The 21770-nt window shown below is 35.0% G+C and overlaps 1 protein-coding gene across 4 annotated transcripts in view; it reads right to left on the bottom strand.

Moving 5' to 3' along the window:
- Positions 1–21158, bottom strand: part of LOC121726697 (sodium/hydrogen exchanger 9B2-like) — a 42730-nt gene extending 21572 nt beyond the window's left edge. For 2 of the 4 annotated variants that reach the window (XM_042114189.1, XM_042114195.1), the window contains exons 1-7: positions 17564–17725; positions 16893–16950; positions 12761–12882; positions 11762–11999; positions 10222–10391; positions 7470–7684; positions 4983–5154 (exon numbers count right to left, since the gene is read on the bottom strand). In XM_042114189.1, the coding sequence (XP_041970123.1) occupies positions 4983–5154; positions 7470–7684; positions 10222–10391; positions 11762–11999; positions 12761–12882; positions 16893–16950; positions 17564–17582 (994 nt within the window). In that variant the 5' untranslated portion in view covers positions 17583–17725. Of the gene's footprint in view, positions 1–4982; positions 5155–7469; positions 7685–10221; positions 10392–11761; positions 12000–12760; positions 12883–16888; positions 16951–17563; positions 17726–21139 lie in introns of those variants that run through there. The other 2 variants (XM_042114201.1, XM_042114202.1) reach the window with 2 other exon arrangements.
- Between the last annotated feature and the right edge of the window lie 612 nt (positions 21159–21770).

The following is a 21770-nucleotide window of genomic DNA, read 5'->3' as shown; positions in this document are numbered from 1 at the left end:
TGAGTCTTGAGATAAGATAATCGCTTGCAAGCCTCCTGCGGCAAGAAATTGTGCGTGTTGCGCCCTCTAGTCAAAGATCGTGCAATTGATAAAAATTAAGCGCCCCCTAGTGATGTATTGTTGAATTATGGAGACCTGTAGATCACTACGTAGATCGTGGGCCCCGTAGTAGTTCGAGATTATGTCACTAGATGACAGCAGTTTGTATGTGGTGTTCAAACGCAACGGCCAGTTAAAAAAATTATTTTGTCGACAACTTTAAAAATCACTCGATGTTCATTAAAACACATAAATATCACTCACTGTAATCGTCGGTCCTTACGTCCCAATGTGGTTTCCAACTTCTGTTCACTAATTGTTGGTTTATTTCACTTATAAGATGTAGCACTAAGTGAAGGTTTAAGTCACTATTTAGTCGGAATTCACTGGATAGATTTTTGAGATAACAATATCACTGACGTATTAGGACGTATCCTTTAAGTTTTTTAACTTTTTGTTATAAAATTCACAAATTATCTAATTAATTTGATTTTTTTGTAAAAGCTCGACTTTTCTGTGTGCTATCAGGCAGGCGCCATCTAGCGGACCTAATCTTATACATGTACCTATAATTATGGGATTACAAAGTTATTCACGAAGTTAGAGAAAGAAGAAGAAAACTGGACAGTAATTATGAAATGTTTATTAGGTTTCCCTTAATTAAGACACTAAACACTAGCTAGATATCTCTATACCGACGATAAACCGAAGATATTGATGGTACGGGTACAATGATTCATAAACCGCAAATGTAACTTTGTAATCCTATACATTTATATGGGATTACAAAGTTATTTACGAAGTTAGTATATCTAGAAAACTGGATAGAAATTTTGGAATATTTGAATTTTTCTTGATTTAGACACTAAACACTAATTATATTTTAAATTTGAAGGTTCTATGTCGGCTAGAAGTGCCTTAGACTTTTGGTGATCGGTCAGTCAGTCAGTCAGTGACAAAATTAAGAAACTTTAACAAGTTACAGCTCTTAAACTACTGGTTCAAATTGAATGAAATTTTAAATATATTGTGTTTATACAATGCTTGCTTAGCAACTGAAAATTCAGGCTTGTTGGCTTATCCACAATGAATTAATAGGGGGTCAAAAAGAGCCTGAATTGGTTCGAGAAAAGGATGGTACGGCCGTGCCGCTTTTTTGCTCGACTTGGCGGGGGCACTGCCGTGCCCCCAGATACAGATTACATAACTAAAACTTTTGGATTGACATTTGACGAAGAAGCCTCAGGGCAGAAAACAATGACGAAACGTTTTAGCGTTATTGATCTTTAATAACCCAGGAGCATCCTTCCCGGGCCGGCTAATATTTTCAAATAGTCGGACTGGTATTTCATAAATTTTGATTTCGAGTCGCGCGTTCTCGGCCACACGTGACTTTTATAAAAACCGATTGGGGAGTGCAGCGGCATATCCGAACAACTTGTTAACAAGCCAGACACGTTTTTGTGTCCCAGCAACACCTGGACACTATATGGAAAAGGTTATTGTTTTAGATCCTCTATATTGAGGCGCCACCTAGGCTGCTCTGCAATACCATCACGCGCTCGAATCCCGAAAATGCTTGTTACGACCTAACTTCATTAAATTAAATATTATCATGAGCTTAACCGTAAAGTTTTTAGCCCTCGTAATCTTCGCATAATATCGATTTTATGAGCTCGAACTTTACTACCATAGCAGCTTGTTAAGCAGTAAATATTTTATACTTTTCATTATTTCATAGAGCTTTCGTAAATCTTAATTCTCACTTAAAGCGATGTGTTACGAAGAGCTAGTGCAGATTAAAGAGGAAAATATGGGCTCACTGCAAATTATGGCATGGTGATAAAAAGACAAACGGCAAAAAGAATTTGGTTATTTCATGCACGCTCCGAGTGCTCTGACCGTGTGAGTACAATTTGAACACGTGTCAACTTTATTCTCTATTCTGTTCCACCTCGAATGTTCCCATGATTTGTTATTTACAAACTGTCGGAAACTCGACTTGTCGCACGTCACAATCCTAATCTTTCTTATTGCACCGTAAACCGATAACATAAACTATATTATCTACATCTGTATTCTTCTGCGCCAACGATTCGATCTCTAATCCATTTCAAGAGCGTTAACATTTTTAAGGTTCTTTGGTTCTTTTGAATAACTTACAAATGTAATAAATTAAATTAAAAACATTTTTAATGTATATTGTATATTTTGTATTATGTATATTTTTAATGTAGTAAGTACAAAACATTAAAAATATTACACAAATAGTACCTCCTAAATTCCTGATTAATTGTTGGCAATTTCTTCTTAATTAATTATTTTTATATGTTTTTTAGGATTAAACAATTATTCATCTACCTTTGTATGTTTGTCTCTATAATTACATAAAAACCGTAAAACCTTAATTTCTTAGCTCTCTCATCTCCCTAGGGCACCCCTAGGGTTTCTTTTTAATTACTTGAAGTCGGTATTAAATTTAAATAAGATGCAATCCGTCATACAACATACAGACAAAAGTAATGAAATTATAAAAACAAATAGGTGTAATATTAACGAACAAAGGGCACCGAGGGATCGCCATAAGCTGCAGCGGACGTGAATCAGTTTTGGCAATTAATTAACAAATAATTGGCGATGAATATTTAACGATCCTCCAGCGCGAGTTCAGAATAAATTGCGTCACTTAAATGTTATAAAAGATGAGGCTCCTTCGGCACCTCGAGATTTTTATAGACTAGTTACTGGCGCAAATAAAATCTGACTTTATCGGGCCCGCTCGGATTTATGTGGTGTTTTGATCATTGGACGATAAAATACCAGCAGACGATTTCTGGCGTCAGTAGTTTCGGGGAAATACGGTCCGTTGAAACTTGAACTCACAGATCTATTGGTCGCATATCACAGATGACTACTATGCCCGGCTCGCCCCTTAGATCGGGCACTGAACCAACTACCATTTACGGTCGTGCGTACTTCTAAAATAAAAACATAAGCAAAAAGAGATTAACATTCATGCCAGTCCCGTCGATTACTAATATTAAACTAAACACTGATTGGGTTCAGAAGTTCACATAAGTTTAGACAGCCTCTGTTGCGGTCAATCACCGAATATGCAAATGACATAAGATAATAATTATTTAGTATAATATTATGAGTCAAAATTATTATGAGTACTTAACTGCGAGTGGATCTATTGAGCCTTGTAAATATCATAATATAAGTTAATTATTTAATTGGCTTACAATATCTTAAGTATGTATTCTCAGACCATCTCATCCAACCCTTTAACAATATTTTAACGTAGTTGTTATAGTTTACAAAAAAACTTGTTTCTGCTACAGTGACTAAATCGTTTGCTATTTTAGTTTTTAACACCCGACAAAAAAGAGAGGTTTTATAAGTTTGACGTGTATGTCTGTCTGTCTGTCTGTTTGTCTGTGTGTGTATCTGTCCGTGGCATCGTAGCATCCAAACGGGTGGACCGATTTTGATCTAGTTTTTTTTGTTTGAAAGCTGACATGATCGAGAGTGTTCTTAGCTATAATTCATCATCATCAGCCTGCTCAGTCCTGGACAATCAGGGTTTATCTGGTTCATGAAAGGCCGTTAGCAACTTGTAGTCATTTGATAGGTTTTATTTTTTATTCTAGTTCGTGACATTTGTGAATATACAATATACGTATACACATAATAATGGAAAGTTGACCTGGTGCTGCAGCATCACCTGGTAATCAATAGGATATCCAACTCCTCGCCAACTAAGATCAGAGGTTTCGTGTTTGGGCTCATTTTAATTGTGACAACCAGTAAGAAGTAGATAAAGTATAAACAGTAAATATTTACATGTTGCTGCTGCAGTATCACCTGGATTCTATAGGAACCGAGCTTCGTATGAACCCAAAGTGGAGGTTTCATGTTTGGGCTCATTTTAACGGCCTCATCGAAAAGGACATTGATAGATGGTTATCATGAGAATATGTTTCTGTTGATAGGAATTATTCTGTACTATAACCAACACAAGTTTAAAAATTATGAAATAAAATTAAATTAAGAAATTAAAAAAAAAAAAAACCCGCCAAAACAACTTTAAAAAGTAATGAAATAATATTTACTGCCTTTAAGTTCAAATGATTCCTAACTTGTGTACAGTAATAATTATTTTAGTCCATAATTGTTGTCAAGGTGTGGCGCGGGACCGCTAATGTAGATGTTTAATTTCACTTAACAAGTTTAAGGATCAATTCACAGCGATCTGAATAGAGATAGGTAATCAGCGACTTGGCTTGTAGATTGTAGTTTACTTGGCGGTCCCCCGACACACCGTGACAACAATTATGGACTAAAATAATTATTACTTTACACAAGTTAGGAATCATTTGAACTTAAAGGCAGTAAATATTATTTCATTACTTTTTAAAGTTGTTTTGGCGGGGGTTTTTTTTAATTTCTTAATTTAATTTTATTTAAATTAATATGACAGTCATGTATTTTTGAAGGGTATAGATAATAGAGATTATTAGTACAATAGAAAACAACGGGCTGCACTCGAGTGCCCACAGCAGTGGACACGTTGCGCCCTTTTGAATATTATAGGACAGTTACAGAATAATTTCGCAAATGTCGCTTTATTTAAAAGTACAATCATTTATATAGAGGTAGTAAATTCCTACATGTTAATTACTTATTGGCTATTGCGTTATTGTATTCTCTCTATATGTTTAATGCCGCGACCGCAGATGCGTCTACCGTACGAAGCTTCGTGCTATGAGACTATACCATTGGACGATACACGCAGATCGTCCAATGGTATCGTTTTAAGCTTGAAGCACTATGCATGTGCGGCCGCGGCATTAATAATTTTCGACATGTTTAGATGTGGGTTTTAAATTTTATCCCAAGAAGTGCAAGCCGCTTAGAGGTTATTGATAAAAAATACTTACAAGTCCCTCCCCAGCCGAGGTACCCGCAGCCGTAGAGAAGGAAGACCCCGCCGGCCAGGAGCAGTATGCTGCGGATGGTCGGCGCGTACAGGTCGCCGTGATCAGGTATGGTGTCCGCCAGCACACCCCAGGCTATGCCAAGCACGATGCCCAGGAAAATGGCGACAACTGCCTAGTGAAACAGAGTTTAAGGCTGCGTTTCCACCAGAGATGTGTTGCGTGGAATGTGTTTTTGAGAACCAATAGAATCGCTTCATTGGCGTGACCTCGCTCAGCGCAGCGATTCTATTGGATCTTAAAAACACATTTCTCGTGACACATCGCTGGTGGAAACGCAGCCTTATTCTTCTATAATATGTCAAGCAGCAGAGCTAGACTAACATAATTTATGGTTAGGTAAAAGAGATACAGAGGCGCACTTTACCAATCTGGGCAATGGGGATTGTCCATTTTTTTTTTATTTTGCTCATTACAAAAACATTTCGAGGAATAAGGTCAGTGATCATTTTTCTGTATATAAACGAAAAAAAATACCCATTAGTTACTTATATTTTTGAACAAATATGTTTAACCTTTGTTTGACCTTCAATGGCGTAAATTAGCAATAAATTCGACCAACATTACGTTTCGAACTTTTGGTAAGCTTCTTGTATCAGTTTTCACATAATAAATAAATAAATAAAAATAACTTTATTAAACACGTGAAAGGGACAGAACACAGCCAGAGTTAAATAACAATAAAACAAGGAATTCAAGTAAATTGACATGACGCATACAACATTTAACTACCTACTTAAAATTAAACTCGGTTATGGCTGTGCAATGCACACACCGCATGTTTAAAGGGGTAATCCACTCAGGCATCGACCGCGGCAAGCCGTGGCGCCTGATCTTCCGTGGCCCCCTGTCAGTCTGTGATCCCACAAACGGCACTCTCATAAGTTATAAAACTTATAAGTATATCTTGTAAACATAACAACAAATACATACATGAAATATAAACACTGGACAAATATTTACAATGGACAGATAAAAGCGGCAATTTTCCCACGGTCTGCAACACGGGCTCGAGAATGAGAACTTGCATTTGACGAACCAGCCATTATAAATAAGATCGAAAGCATAAAACATACTGCAGAGGTCAATTATTGGCCGCCGATGATGACGTCAGAGCGAAACTTTAAAAAATTATTGAGAAAAAACTAGCCAATGAATTTCAAATTTATTTAATTTATATTCATAAAATACCCTATTTTAACGAAAAAAAAAAAAAAAGTACATGTGATTTTTTTTGGCGACAATGCCCATTGCCGATTATGTGCTTTCATATAGATATATTAATTTAGAACTTTTCTTTATAATCGAGAAAAAATTAAGAGACACTGTGTTTTGAATTTAATCAACGAGTATTTTGACACAGATCGTCGCAAGTGGATTAAAATAGTACAGGACTTTAAATAATTAACTAACCTAAAATTTTTTAGATTATTTACGCTATTAGGACAGAATTATTTAAACGAAAATAATTGAGGTCTAATTCTGCAAAGTAAGTCTAAGCGAGAACCTTATCAAAGACTGTATACAGAGGAAACTTCTTTTGTTGAGCCCCCGCCCCAGTCCCCGGAGATTAGCGATTAGGTAATCAACAAATAACTCGGAAGCTGTTTGTTATTGTGAAATAATTAAAGAAACTTTTAATTAATTTTATGGTATTTTATTAATTATTTATTATAGACGTTATGGATAAAAAATAAGTATGGCTGCTGAATAAAGAATTTATTTAGCTAGAAACATTAATTCCTATGACTATAATGAACAATAGATCATTATTAACATTTCCTATCGTTTCTTTTTAAAATTTATGTTTATTTATCCGCTGCTTATATAAAACTGCCGTTCTATTTGTTATCTCCATTTTTCATAGTCAATGAGATTGAAAACCAACAACTGGATGATCAAACACTTTATAGTTTTACGAGCTTTTGCCCGCGGCTTCGCTCGCGTTAAGAAGTATTATTATATACAAACTTTCATCCCCTATTTTGACCCCTTGGGGGTAGAATTGATCAAAATCCTTTCTTAGCGGATGCCTACGTCATAATATCTACCTACATGCCAAATTTCAGCCCGATCAGTCCAGTGGTTTTGGCTGTGCATCGATAGATCACCATGTCAGTGAGTCACTTTGAGTTTTATATATATAGATTTTGGTCTTCGGTTTGAGTTCTATATTAAACATTTCTTCTCAATAATGATAAATATCTGAGTAAATGTATTTCTAAAATCAATACTTTTACAAATAAGGTAATGGTTATGGTTAAATAATAATTAATTAATATATATTATCCTCCTTAATTATAATAAAATATTCGAATAATGTAAACGATATAGTGTTTTTTCTTTATTTAATACGTTGGAAAAATAGTTTGAGAGACTGGAACATAACTTTTTATTTGTACATATAGTTTTTTACCTAATTATTCTCACCTTGAGTATCCTGTACGCCGGAGGGGAGGGGAAGAATATGGCACTGTTTATAACCCCAAACATTCCCTCTGTGAATGCGGTATCCAGACCTCCAGCATTGTTCACGAGATCCGCAATTCTCTTCTTGACACCCAGTCCTCTGGACCTATGTGCCATCGTTATTGGCACCACTAGTGCCGGCGATACAGATGCTAGTATCGAGCCTAGGTGCAACCCTGAAAACAATGTCAGTTAGAGTTAAAGACAACAGTAATATTATTAACTAATGCGACTGGACCTGTCTCTTTCCGATGAGGTGATTAGTGCTATATTTGTCAGTTATTGTCCTATAGTGGTGCTGAGTTTTTCATATAAAGTTTTTCAGTTAGTCAAAAATAGTTATGTTACTTTAAATGATTTAAGAAACCCAAAAACCATAACATTTTTCTTCATAATGTACTCGTTAAGTGTGCAATTATTCTACATAGCTTTAAATGTTAAATGCGAGCTCGCGGCAACTCTATTTGAATGCATTTTAAATAAGAACTCAATAAAATTTCAACTATAAATCATAATAAAAGCATTTAAATACCGACACATATAAATAAAAACGGTACTAACACTTTTATTTTATTTGCGTCTTGTTATGTGGTTGGCGTTGGCTTGCTAGAATTCTCTATTGCGGTGCCGGCATAAAATTAAATAGTCATTTACCGCTTATTAAGCGTGCATAGTGCACCACTATGTTGAGCTAAATCTAAACCTGCTTCTCAACTGTTTAGCTTAGACTTTAGAGATAATGGCCGGTTGCAGATAAGTAGTCAGTAACTAAATTCTAATTGTCATCTAGTTTACTTACTTACTAAATTTTAACTTACTACAAAATTTTGTGTTTACATACAATTGAAATTTAGTTAACTTATACTTATCAACAATAGTAGGGGAGGGGAAGGTGCTAATATTGTAGTCACTCGAGCGTCATGGAGACCTAGTAGGTTTTTTACATTAGGTAAAACTGATAAAAAACCTTTTGTATGGGACCCACTTTCCACCCAAAATGTATGAAATAGTAGATTTTTTCTTTTGAGTACGAAAGTTGGTCCCATACAAAAGGTTAAGGTTTATCATACAGGTTTATACCAATTAATATTGAGTAGAAATGCGAAAGTCTGTCTTTTTGTCTGTCTGTCTGTTGCGTTTTGACGCCTAAACCACTGAACCAATGTTAAGAAATTTGGAAGATAGCTTGATACCCGGGGCTAGGGGCATAAGCTCCATTTTAACCGATCTAACCGGGACACTTCATGTTTAGAAAAACCATGACGCAGACGAAGTTGCGGGCGAAAGCTTGGATTTTAAAACATTAATTTAATACCAGAAAAAGTTTAGCACCTCTGACCTTACCTATATGTTCCTGTTACCCCAAATTTCGTTTTTTATGCTGTCAGTCTAAATAAGGCCTTATTTTAAACTAGGGAAGGCTTCATTCCCTTAATTCAAAGAAAATTAATTAATACATGCTATATAAATACTTAAAAACATGAGTTATTACTTAAAAATATCGAGTCCCAAGTTCCCAAATCTCGGGAAAGAGGAACTTTTTTATAACCTAGCTTTGTTGCTAAATTGTGCCGTAATTATACGTACAATCTAGTTCTGTGTCAAAAAATGTAAGAATATTTCAAAAGCTAAGATTTGTTTCAATTAATATCGAAATAAATGTACAATTTTGATAGCTGAAGGCCAAAATGTTCAAAAATCAGTAAAGTATGTGTCTCTTACCCCACCTGACCTTATACGCGAAGCTTAGTTAGAAAAAAGAAATGAAGCTTTATTTTTTTATATTTTAAAATGTCCCTACAGGCTTACCTAACCTTTGAATCGTCAGTGCTTTATATGGAAGCTTCTTTGGGGTATACTAAACATCCCCTATCTTAATCTGACAGATCCGATGACATTTCAATATAAAAAAAAATTAACCCACCACGTGAGCAATCTGATTTCTATACCATGATAACTAGATACATGTCGGAAGCCTATAGAAGCTTAATCTGACACGCTCGAGCTAATCCCGAAATCCCCTTTTCCCCTCCCCAACTATAAACCATTACATAAGCGAGCCCTAAAATTGTTTAATTTAAAAAAAAATTAAGTTACACAACAGTACTTATTGAACTAATTTGACATCACCGGCATTTTCCCACTAGCATTCTAGTGCAAATGATATTAGAATCAAATATATTTCAATGTAGTTTTCAATGTATTAAACTATAGTAAAATACTAGCTGTTGCCCGTGACTTCGTCTACGTCAACATAGTATAATACCCTAACAAAGATGAATAGTCCGCTAACAAAATATATGAAAAAAGTAAAATATAACCTCCTCCTTTTTGGAAGTCGGTTAAAAAGTAGCCTAAGTTACACCTTACTACATCAGCTATCTACGAAAAAAAACCCGGCAAAATAGCTCCAGCCTTTTCAGAGATTAGCCGGAACAAACAGACAGACAGACATACAGACAAAAATTGTAAAAAATGTTGTTTTGGTGTATGTAGCGTATATAGATTCATATGCATGTAGTAAAAACGGTTCTTTCAATATTACAAACAGACACTTCAATTTTATTTATATGTATGTATGTATAGATGTATAGATGAGTATGTTTGAAACGAGTGCACAAATAAAACGAAAGGAATAAAATGTAAAATGTAGATATAATATTAAATGAAGCCGTGGCCGGTTTATTTAAACGATTCCAATAAGCAATCTCACCCCAATACCAGGGGTAGCCCAGCAGCACGTGCGCGAACAGGACGATGGACAGGCACTCCACGGTCCACGGGATCGTGGCCAGCGAGAATACCCTCACCGGATTACTTTTTATGTAATTCCAATTCCACCCGAGCGGTCCCTTCGTTAATATAATAGCCGGGTAAATTCGCCTGAAAAGTAAAGCGATACAAAATAGACGGGAACCTTTTATAGTTTCGTGATACGTTTTCCGAATTATTCGGTGGTATAACCGTATGCAAATACTTTTGACTTACCCCGCGTTCCATTTGATGTTAAAAACGATCAAAACGCTCAAAATAGGAGGCATTTTGAGCGTTTCGATCGTTTTTAACATCAAATAGAACGCGGGGTTAATAATTTTGACGACGTCTGTGGCTCAGTTGGTGGGCTGTTGGTAGCTCAAGCCGGGGGTCGCGGGTTCGAATCCCGCCGTCGCGACGGAACAAAAAGTTTTCAAAGTTCCTGGGTCATGGATGTGTATTTACTATTTAATAAGTGTATCAGATAATAAAAATCTTAAATATAATATTATGTATAGTATAAAAGTATTAAATATATTATTTCCGTTGTCTAGTATTTAGCACAGGACCAGACTGACGTGGTGTGAAGCGTCCATAGATATTATAATTATTATTAAAATATAACTATTTTGGTCTAAGAGCCGGTGGGAGGTCGATCTTCACCGATGTGATAACCAGATGAGACATATTTTTTATGAAATATAATTTATAAATAAATATGTCTATAATTACTTGCCTATCTAAAAGTGTTCATGGCTATTTTTAATTAAATTAACTTTAATCGATTTTTTTACATCACTTCATTCTTTTGATAACCAAATGAATTTTATTTCACTGTTAGTTTTTAACACACAGAATATGCCTCAGTAGGCTTGCCGACTCATTTCTGTGTATAGTTACCTGGCAAACCGATGTGAACAGGTAAGTCAATATAGGTGACTCTATCGTTCTGCTAACTTGTCGAAAGTTATATCAAATTTTAGATTATTTTATTACAAAATCAGTCATATAGACTTGCCTGCAAAAAAATCATACTTAAAGTATTGTTGCCTAGTTAAAAAGTTAAAAAAATTGCCATGAGCACTTTTAGATAGGCAAGTAATTTTAGGCATATCTATCTCTATATATATATATATATATATATATATATATATATAAAACTCAAAGGTGACTGACTGATTGACATAGTGATCTATCAACGCACAGCCCAAACCACTGGACGGATCGGGCTGAAATTTGGCATGCAGGTAGATGTTATAACGTAGGCATCCGCTAAGAAAGGATTTTGATAAATTCCAACCCCAAGGGGTTCAAATAGGGGATTAAAGTTTGTATATAATAATACTTCTTAACGCGAGCGAAGCCTCGGGCAAAAACTCGTTTGTTAATAAATTGTATTTGATAAAAAATATGACTTCTCATCTGGTTATCAGATCGGTGAAGGTCGACCTCCCATGGTCTCCTCTACTATTTAGTCTGCCGAGAGCGTGAGTTCGTACCTAAGATGGTAGTCTATCGCGTTCGCCGTGGAATTTTCTAGAAAGTTTGTTGAAGTGAAGTTTCTGCAGATGGCACCTATCAGAGTCATCCCGAAGGCGGGATGTATGGTCGTGTATCGCTCCAGCGTGTGTCCGAACACGTACCCCAGCAGGACCATCGAGGTCATATTGAACAGGTAGCCTCCCGGGACGAAAGGTTCCCAAAACACCATCAAACATATCCCCCATGTCAGTAGACCTGAAAACGTATTGGTTTATAAATACAATCGTCCCATAGTAAATAGCGATATTGGTTATTCTAATGGCCTCGAAGAAAGTAATTTTTAAATAAGTTATTTGACCTTTAAACTATTTTTAGCCGACACATGAAAGTGTTTCGAATATGTAAAGCCATGAAAGAAATAAGGAACCCATCTGTACCTTAAATCATTTTCTATGTAATAAGACAAGATCAAATAAATCTGATAGCTTTGTCCACACTGGGCCTTTTTTTGTTCATCAAGGGCATGCGTTATAACGCAGTCAACAGCGAACGTGAGGCATGCCCGTGACGTGCGTTGAAATGACACTTTTCTTTCAAAGCGGCTGGATTTTGACGCATTCAATTATTGAATTTGAATATGCCAAACGAAAGTTGAATAAAAAGAAGATGACGAAAATTGATAAATGTGGACATAGCTAATGGTAGGTAATTTAAAAGATTCTTTATATAATATTGTAACAGTTAGAAAATAACTTAAACATTGTGGTTGTCATTAAATGAAAGCGGGTTATAACAATTATAGCTTATGTGCACCTATTCGATAGAATGTAAGTAGCTTTTCGCAAGAATTCAGTATTGTATCCCTCAGTAATAATTGGTTTACCAGGTCATTAGAATATTTTCGTCGGGTCGCGTCGCTAAGTTGCCGCACCTCGCCAGCATTATCTTGATTACTATCTACGGCGGGTGCTATATACAATGCTGAATAATATTTTGATTAAAAACAATGAACTCACCACATAAAAGCACTCCCGTGTATTGTTTTACCTCCACACCTGTCGGTAAACCGCGTGTAAGACGGCATGGAGCGTTGTTTTCATTTATTTTCTTAATACCTTTTGTTCTCGCTTCTCTCCCACTGAAATGAAAATAATTCCTGAACAAGCCTATTTTTGTACTGACAATTTTTCTCAAGCACCTCTTTAAATAGCAGTAAGGGCATTTTTTATTCATAAAACTCTACATAATAATATTGTTGAATTTTAAATCTCCTGTTTCACCACTTCCTGATAAGTACCAGATAAGCTATCCAGAACTTATCATATATCATATACAGACACTCCATACTCTATCTGTCAAGATAAGTTCTATCCGGCACTTATTAAGAAATAGTGAAACAGCCCCTTAGGGCCTGTTTCACCACTTTCTGAATAGTCTATTCACAACTTTTTTAATAGATTCTCCATACTCTATCTGTCAAGTTAAGTTGTGGATAGCCTATCCGGCACTTATCAAGAACTACATGACGCCCGTAACTCCGTTGCGCCAAAATTAGTTTATCGGGAACCGTACATTTTTTCGGAATAAAATCCTATGTCCTTTCCCGGGACTAAAAGTATCTCTGTACCAAATAAAACAGTATGTAAAAACCTATGATAGCTACTGAATTTGTTTATAATATGCAGTTCTATTAGACTTACAACCAAACGATTAATTGAAAGGAATGTTTGATAGTGGTATCAAACATTCCTTTCAATTAATCGTCGACAATGTGGATTGTCGTGCACTTTTGTGTTTTCATGACGTTAATGTTGCATGTCTATTGTCTACACCAGCGTCACATCATCACATCAAGGAACAATTTTGATTGGCACAATTATCGCTCATGGTCTAAGGCATTTATATCATTGATAAAGATATCCGACCGGCTGTTACAGTTTTGCTATTAATACATAACATATTATGTTGCAGATATCTACCGGGTTTTACTCACGGAGCTAATATAGATTTAGCTCTCTATAGCTCCATGGTTTTACTACTGAAGACTGCTTTAGTTATGATAATATAGTAATGTTTATAAATAAAAGTGTCAAAGGTTTTGTGATCATTCGCAAAGATAATATTGAACTTGGCTGTTTAAATTGAGAGGACGGCTGCCAAAGATTGAGTGCGCTTTCATTGTGATTATAAAATGCAGTTATTATTTTTTATTGTGTATATTTTCTTTTCTATTTTCACCGAATCTTGAAAATTGAAATTTGATCCCAATTTTATGAGTTGTCTGAGGTCATGTAATTTAATTCTCAAGACGGTTTTGTTTTATTTCCTTACACACAATATTATATTATTAAGAGGTTGAACGTTTTTTGTAATGTTTATTAGGATCAAGGCGACTAACCAACATAATATTATAATACTTATCCTAGTTTATGATTATATATCTTTTTAAATGTAATCAAATACGATATAATAATTACCTTTATGATATTTAAACCTTACTGTTAAGTTATTCAACGAGGAAAATTTGAGTCTAAAGTCTAAACTGCCATACGTCACAACCCACATGCGTTGCGGACGGAACGTAGTTCCACGTTATTTTAGTAAGTAAGTAATTAAGTTTTATAAAATATGATATTATTATTTAATTATGCAATACTCGTATGGGGCTGTCCATTAATCACGTGATGTTTTTTTTGGCATTTTTTGACCCCCCCTCCCCCTTGGTGATACGTGGTGAGGTTTAAGACTACCCCTCCCCCCTCCCCCCTATATCACGTGTATTTTTTCGTATCTGCAAAGAATCTACTTTTTATTTATAAAAAAATACTGGTATAAGTATCATCTAATTTTATTATAGAAAATTAAAGACTACTATAATAAACGTTCAGAGGTAGACAGAAAGGTTGCAGTTTGTTTTTGACTGACATAAAAATAATGAAAGAAATGCGAAAAAGTTTTTTGTACTAGTACATGAACATTATTTAATGTACAATATTTTCGGACCACGGATTAGCAAGACTTTCTTCAACACCAATAACTGGATAAGCATCTTGCAAGTCAACATCGGTTTCATCAAGTTGAAGTTGAAGATCAACATCGGTTTCATCAAGCCACTCGGCACTTTTTTAGCACTTTTTTAAACGGAATTTATTATAATATTCCTGTGCGCCAACGGCTACCATATAACTATTAAAAACCTAAGAGATTAATTGAATAACCATTTTTAAATTACATAAAAAAAATAAAAAAATGTTTTGAATTTAAGTAATAATTAAGGTAGGTAGGTACGCTATGCCTATTAATTATTTATAAAGTAAGTAAGTATATAATTTATTTTCTCAATGTAATAAAAAATGTAAGATTTAACAATAACATATTATGTACTGCAAATAGAACTATAGGTGAATTCTTATTATTAGAACAATGTCCATAAAAACATATAGTAATACATACAAATTTTAACTTTATACCTTTTTAGTATTAGAACAATAAAAGAGGATATTGGAAGACTTCTTTGCTTGGTGCTTTTGGCGGTAATCTAGTAAAAGATCATTAGCCCACTTCATAAATTCTTCTTTCGTAGTATATTTTTGTTTCGAATTGGCCCACAATTCATTAAATTCTTTTTGAGCCACACTAGGTTTTTTGCCTTTCTTATACTCGGCAAATAGGTCTTTATACAGATCTCCTAGTTTAGACATTGTTTTAATTTAAAACGTGCGAGGTTAAACAATTTACGCATGTGTATACAGTGTTCTTCTTCTTCTTCTTTAATGGCAGATTCGTGGATTGCCAATGTCAGAGTGTATTGACAGATAGACTGTATTCAGTGTTAAAACAACAGAATAACTGACACTGACAAGCTGAGTCCGGCGGACAATTGTCGCGGCTCGCGGGAACTTCATTTCGTTCGTTGCCTGGCAACGGCTAATCAAGGTCACACTACAAGCCGTTTTTTATTTTGTACGCGTTTGACTAAAGATAAAAAGCGGCGTTTATACATAAAATAAGTACACGTGATATATTACTTTACCCCCCCCCCCCCCCCCTTGTGATATTTCGTGATTTTTTATGGACCCCTCCCCCCCCCTTTCGAGCCTCACATGATTAATGGACAGCCCCTATCTAAGTATGGAGAAGTTTTAAACAAAATATTTTGCAATTAAATTGCAACCCTTTGTCACATTCCTTCGAAAAGCAAACATGGTTTGACATGGTTTGACGTTTGTTTCGATTTCACATTCATAAAGTGCACGCTACTCAATTCACAAAGATCTAAGTTGACTAATCGAATAAGGAGTGTACAAGTTTAAGCAGTAAGTAGAAACGATTTGTACTCACTCTGTGCTCGCGAGTTTGGAAAATGAGTAGCTGAACGTTTTTGGAGTTGTGGCCGAGTCCGCGAGGATCGTCATACTGAACAATTATACTACGTTCCTCATAATAATATATTCTGAAGAATATTAATTACAACAATAGTATATTATATGTATGAACGTAGTAGTTTACATTTTTAATTATCCACCTGAGTATGTGTAATACATGGTTATTTTCTACTAAGTCAAGTGATTTGTGTACAACCCATACTAATATTATAAATGCAAAAGTGTGTCTGTCTATCTGTCTGTCGATCTGTTAGTACCTCTTCGCGCCCAAAATGCTGATTAGACATTACATAAGTATACATAATTATTAGGATACTTTTTATCCCGGAAAATTTACGTTCCCGTGCGATAAACAAATTTTTGCATAACGGAGTTACGGGCATTATCATATAAGTCGAAATATTATGTACAAATATATTAAGTATTACTGAAATAAATAAAATCAGACGATCGAACTTTTTTAAATTAACTGCCATAGCACCCTCAATGATTTCCCGGCTCAAGAGGTGGAGGTAGGTACCACAGAGTACGCATACGTTCAAGTTTGTGGCACAAATTAATAATTAAGCGATATTAAATATCTAATTATAGAAATATCTTTTTTGTCAATTTTACTTTTACTTATTACAACATGATAATATTATGAGTGATTGATAATTCGCGATTATTCCTCTGCATTTGGGTAATAAAAAAATACAAAAAATTTAAGAATTAATAAAAGTAAGTAAGTAATAAAAATAATAATAATCATTTACTTACTCACGTTTTTGGAAGGCCTATTTCGAACGTCAACGTCTTTCCATGGTACGGTTCATTTTTATCTGAAAACAAGGAGTTTTATTTTATATATTTAATAGTAATTTAAATTATAATATAGAGAAATTTATAAATATGGTTAGAATTCAGTGTTTTTCAAGCTGTGAGTTGCGATCCCCTGGGGGGTCGCGAAGCTTCTGTGGCGACCCGCCAGAAAAGAGGCCGAAAAAACTATTAAGTTACTTACATTAAAAAAAATATTTAAAATATTGATAAATTAAGTTGGAAAATTTTAACAAGATTTTTATAAATATTCGCTGTTGAGCATTAATTGTGTCCACAAAATTAATTTTTTGTTAAACTTTGAATGCATTCTTCTCAATCATTACTTATTTTGTGTGAGTTATTATACGAATGCTTAACAGCGTCCAAATGTTATGTTATTACTTATTATATATATTATGAAAAAAAAAGTATTTATTATTTAAAAAAAAACGTATTTATTATTAAAAAAAAAAAAAACGTTATTCGGGGTCGCGAAATATTTTTTCATACCATGTCGCATCACTGGCCGGTATTACTCTGTATAGCATTATACATTTCCACGGCTGAATTAATAAAAAAAAAAGTTCTAAAAGTTTCTAAAAGCACCGCAAAAGTTCAAACACATCAACTGACCTGCTACACCTCTTTCCATTATAATTTTTCCCAGTCTTGTTTCAGTTTTTAATTACACACACATTGTCACTTATTATGTAAATAAACACCATAGTACACGCACGTTTTACTTTTGTTTCGGCCGTGTGTAGCGCCGTGTGATCTCGTTAACTGTTCCGCTAATAATAAAATTGGTCGCATGCGCACTGAGCTACTCGTCTAATTGAAAATATATCAAACCAATTGAGCTTTAAATTAAACTTTAATAGAAGTTATTACAACTTGGAAAAGGTATAAGTATTATGATTTTTCCAATTAAAAAAGTACATGGCACCGACTTTTTTTAGGGTTCTGTACCCAAAGGGTAAAAACGGGACCATATATATAAAAAATATGAAATAAGGGGGCAAAAGCAAATGGGTCACCTGATGGAAAGCAACTTCCGTCGCCCATGGACACTCGCAGCATCAGAAGAGCTGCAAGTGCGTTGCCGGCCTTTTAAGAGGGAATAGGGTAATAGGGGAGGGTAGGGAAGGGAAGGGAAGGGAATAGTTGAGGGTAGGGAAGGGAATAGGGTAGGGGTTAGGGGATTGGGCCTCCGGTAAACTCACTCACTCGGCGAAACACAGAGGAAGCGCTGTTTCACGCCGGCTCCCATACAAAAATCACAATAGTTGACTTATTTTTGCTTAATAAAGATACGATACACTTCGTGCGCGAGTCCGACTCGCACTTGGTCGATTATTTTAATTATGGCCTGCTTTAGATTCAAATACTTTAATTGTAAACAGAAGAAAAATAAATTAAAAATTATAATCCAAAAACTAAAATTAAAAAAAACTTTTAACAACAGTTTATTTATTTTATTAGTTTATATATATTAGTTACTAGCTGTTGCCCGCGACTTCGTCCGCGTTAGCATAGTAGATCACATCCCAAGTATTATTTATTGTACAAAAATATTTAAAATACAGAATTGACTTTCCTACGATTTTATTATAAGTAAGTATAGATAGATGTTCCGCACGGCTTCGCTTGCGTAATTTAGGAATTTCACGTAACCGTACATTTTGCAGCAAGAAATAGCCTATGTCTCTTCACGTAGTCTATTATTCATGTTTGCCAAATAACATAAAAATTTCTCTAGTAGTTCATAAGATAATAAACAATTCCATATAATTTCCCCCGTTTTTTCCACAATTTCATATATTTCTTCGCTCTTATTAGTCTAAGCGTGATAAAATATAGCCAATAGCCTTTCTTAACTAATGGGTTATCTAACATTGAAAGAATTTTTCAAATCGGATAAGTAGTTCCTGAGATTAGAGCGTTCAAATAGGCCCTTTCATATAATTGCCCCCGTTCTTTCCACATTTTCCTCTATTTCTTCGCTCCTATTATACTTAGCGTGATAAAATATAGCCTATAGCCTTCCTCGATAAATGGGCTATCCAACAGTAAAATAATTTTTCAAATCGGACCAGTAGTTCCTTAGATTAGCGCGTTCAAACAAACAAACAAACAAACTCTTCCCAATTATAATATTAGTATAGATATTTATTCAAAAGACATTAAAATTAGGTATCTCAAAATTTTGTAAACAAAAGTTTTGAAAACACAGTTAGTTTTAACTGAGAAGATGATAATTTATAATAATATTATGTCGTGATTTCAAATATACAATAAAAATAATAAAATTAAAATAACTAAGTCCCGTAGACCCATTGACTCGTTTTTAACTCATATTATACTCTTATTTAATTTTAACTGTTTATTCTTGGCAGCTGCTTCGGCATTGACAATAATATATTTGAACAATCGTCTAGTCCTCAAGTCTTTAACGAACAACTAATTAAGAATTCTCTTTTATAATTATTTGTGAAATAAGGGGGAAAAATTTAATTACTAATAGAGAATAATATGTAAATTATATAATATTATGCAAGCATTTTTATTCTCCGAACGTTACCTTCTTGTATGGTTCTCTAAAGTCAGCAGAGAGTTTCACACTTTAGTTCCCGAATCTAAGATATCAATATACAAATGGACAAACAAACATACGGTCGGACGAAATGGAAAATTTCCAGTGTGCTGAGCTCAAAAAGTTTTTGTTTCCAGCAAAATGGAGCGCATTGTCGTGGTGAAAAACGATGCGAGCTTACCGATACGACTTCCACTATTCTTCCCTCCGCATCGACTGTTTTAATACTTGCGCTGCTACTTTTTAGTTCGACAATGGATTCTAAGAAAGGCTCGCTAATATGTGGAATATTTTATGCAGAAATATTCTACACGGGAGCGCTCAGAGCTCGGCATTGTTGGAGTATGTAACGTGTTTGTGGGGTTATATTAGACGAGATGGATGCAGAAATATCCGAATCCCGGCAAGTCGGTCGACGTACTCGTCTGAGGGTAAAGTTGGACAAGACGAAAGTTATGTTGGGCGACCCCGTCCTCCCGAGGCCGGTGAACGTCAATATCATAACCGAGTATATCTATTTCGAGCTCGGAATTCAGTCGGATATAAATAGTTTTGTCTGAGGAGATTTTATAATATCGACGTTTCGAATGTTTGACCCCATTATTTATTTAGCGACCGATCGCAATGGATAACAAACGAGGAAATAAATAAGTTACTTTGATCCGCTCCTAATGACTAACCTTTTAGTGAGTGTAAAGTTCTAAAATTATCTTACATATAAAATTCTCGTGTCACAATGTTAGGCCGCGTACTCTTTCGAAACGGCTTTACTGATTTGAATCAAATTTTATATTATGCATATTCAGTGGGTCTGAGAATCGGCTACTGGGTACTTTTATTGATAAGTGCATTTGTTGAATAAATAATAGTAAATTATTACAACTCGAGACTGACGGCGACCATTGTTTGTGCGACGGGATAGCGATGTACGTTGCCATGGTGACATTCTTATTTAGTCACTTCAATAAAATCATACGGGCGAAATACTTTATATGGCAAAAAAACGTTTGCCGGGACAGCCAGTAATTTATAACATAAACAATAACTAAAACGCCAATTAAAAATAAGTGACCAATAGATTTTAGACGTTTTGGATTTGTAATTAAATTTAATTAGATATTATAATAATATTATGCTGTCCATGTAATTGAGTTATCCGGGCAGAGAAGGGTGCTCGGTTCATTACAGGGGACAGGACTCATATCGAGTTAAAAATTCCCCGATCCCTATTTGTTTCTATATTTTCAACTTGATGCTAATTTAACGTTGAAGCTCTTGTTTGTATTGATTTTACTGTACCTTTTAAGTAAGAATTGCTGTGAGTTTAAAACTTGGTATAGATCGCTATTTTTATTCTTAACTAGCTGTCCCGGTGAACTTCGTGTCACTTTAAAACCTTCCCTGTACTTCTATGAATATTTTAAGACTAAAATTAGCCCAATTTGTTCAGCCGTTTTCGAGTTTTAGCGTTACTAACACATTTGAAAATCCATTTTTATATATATAGATTTAATGTTACATAAAGTTATGTACAATTATTTCGCCTTGCTTTAAGCATAGTTTGCTTAGTTCCCAGTCCCTTTGAAATACAAGCCGTATACTTGTAATATCTGTACATAGTTTATCATCGATTGAAGCCACACAAGCGGATACTTTCGCGTATTATTCGTAAGAATTGACATGCTTTCGGAGGCTATTACACGAACAAAACACGCAATTATCTAGAACCTTTTCAGAGATTTCTTTTACAACGGATATTTCACTCGAGTCAGCGGTGTATGGGTAAAAGGAAGTCATTCCAGCGGCAAACAATAATGTGGTCGGAAGCGTCTTTCACGCAAGACTCGAACGGAGTCCGCGAGCCCAAAGACCGGGTAATTGCGCCGCGGCTTCGGAGACTGGCGCTCATTAACTATGAAAGTCGTCATCAAGAAGCTTCTTTAGCTGAAAAAACCTCGGCAACAGTGGCACTCCCCGCAAATAAACGCTTTTGAGCGCCCTCAGTTACAAAGTGCATATAAATTGCACAGCGAAATTGCAACGGAAGATATAAAAAGAGCGCCGTAGTAGGAGTTTTGAATGACAAGCTAAGGGCAGCCCGCTTTAAAATTCACAGGTTTTATGAAAGAGCATAGGAAAGGTGCATTTCATCCTGCAAAGCATGATTGTCTGAAAGGTTTCAATTACTTAGCTACTACTGTATAATATAAATATAATATATCGTTCGAACGTTTTATGACAATAATT

The sequence above is a fragment of the Aricia agestis genome, chromosome 1 (assembly GCF_905147365.1).
Source record: "Aricia agestis chromosome 1, ilAriAges1.1, whole genome shotgun sequence".
Classification (NCBI taxonomy): domain Eukaryota; kingdom Metazoa; phylum Arthropoda; class Insecta; order Lepidoptera; family Lycaenidae; genus Aricia; species Aricia agestis.
Note: the sequence above shows the minus strand (reverse complement) of the source record. Positions and strands in the feature narration are given on the sequence as shown.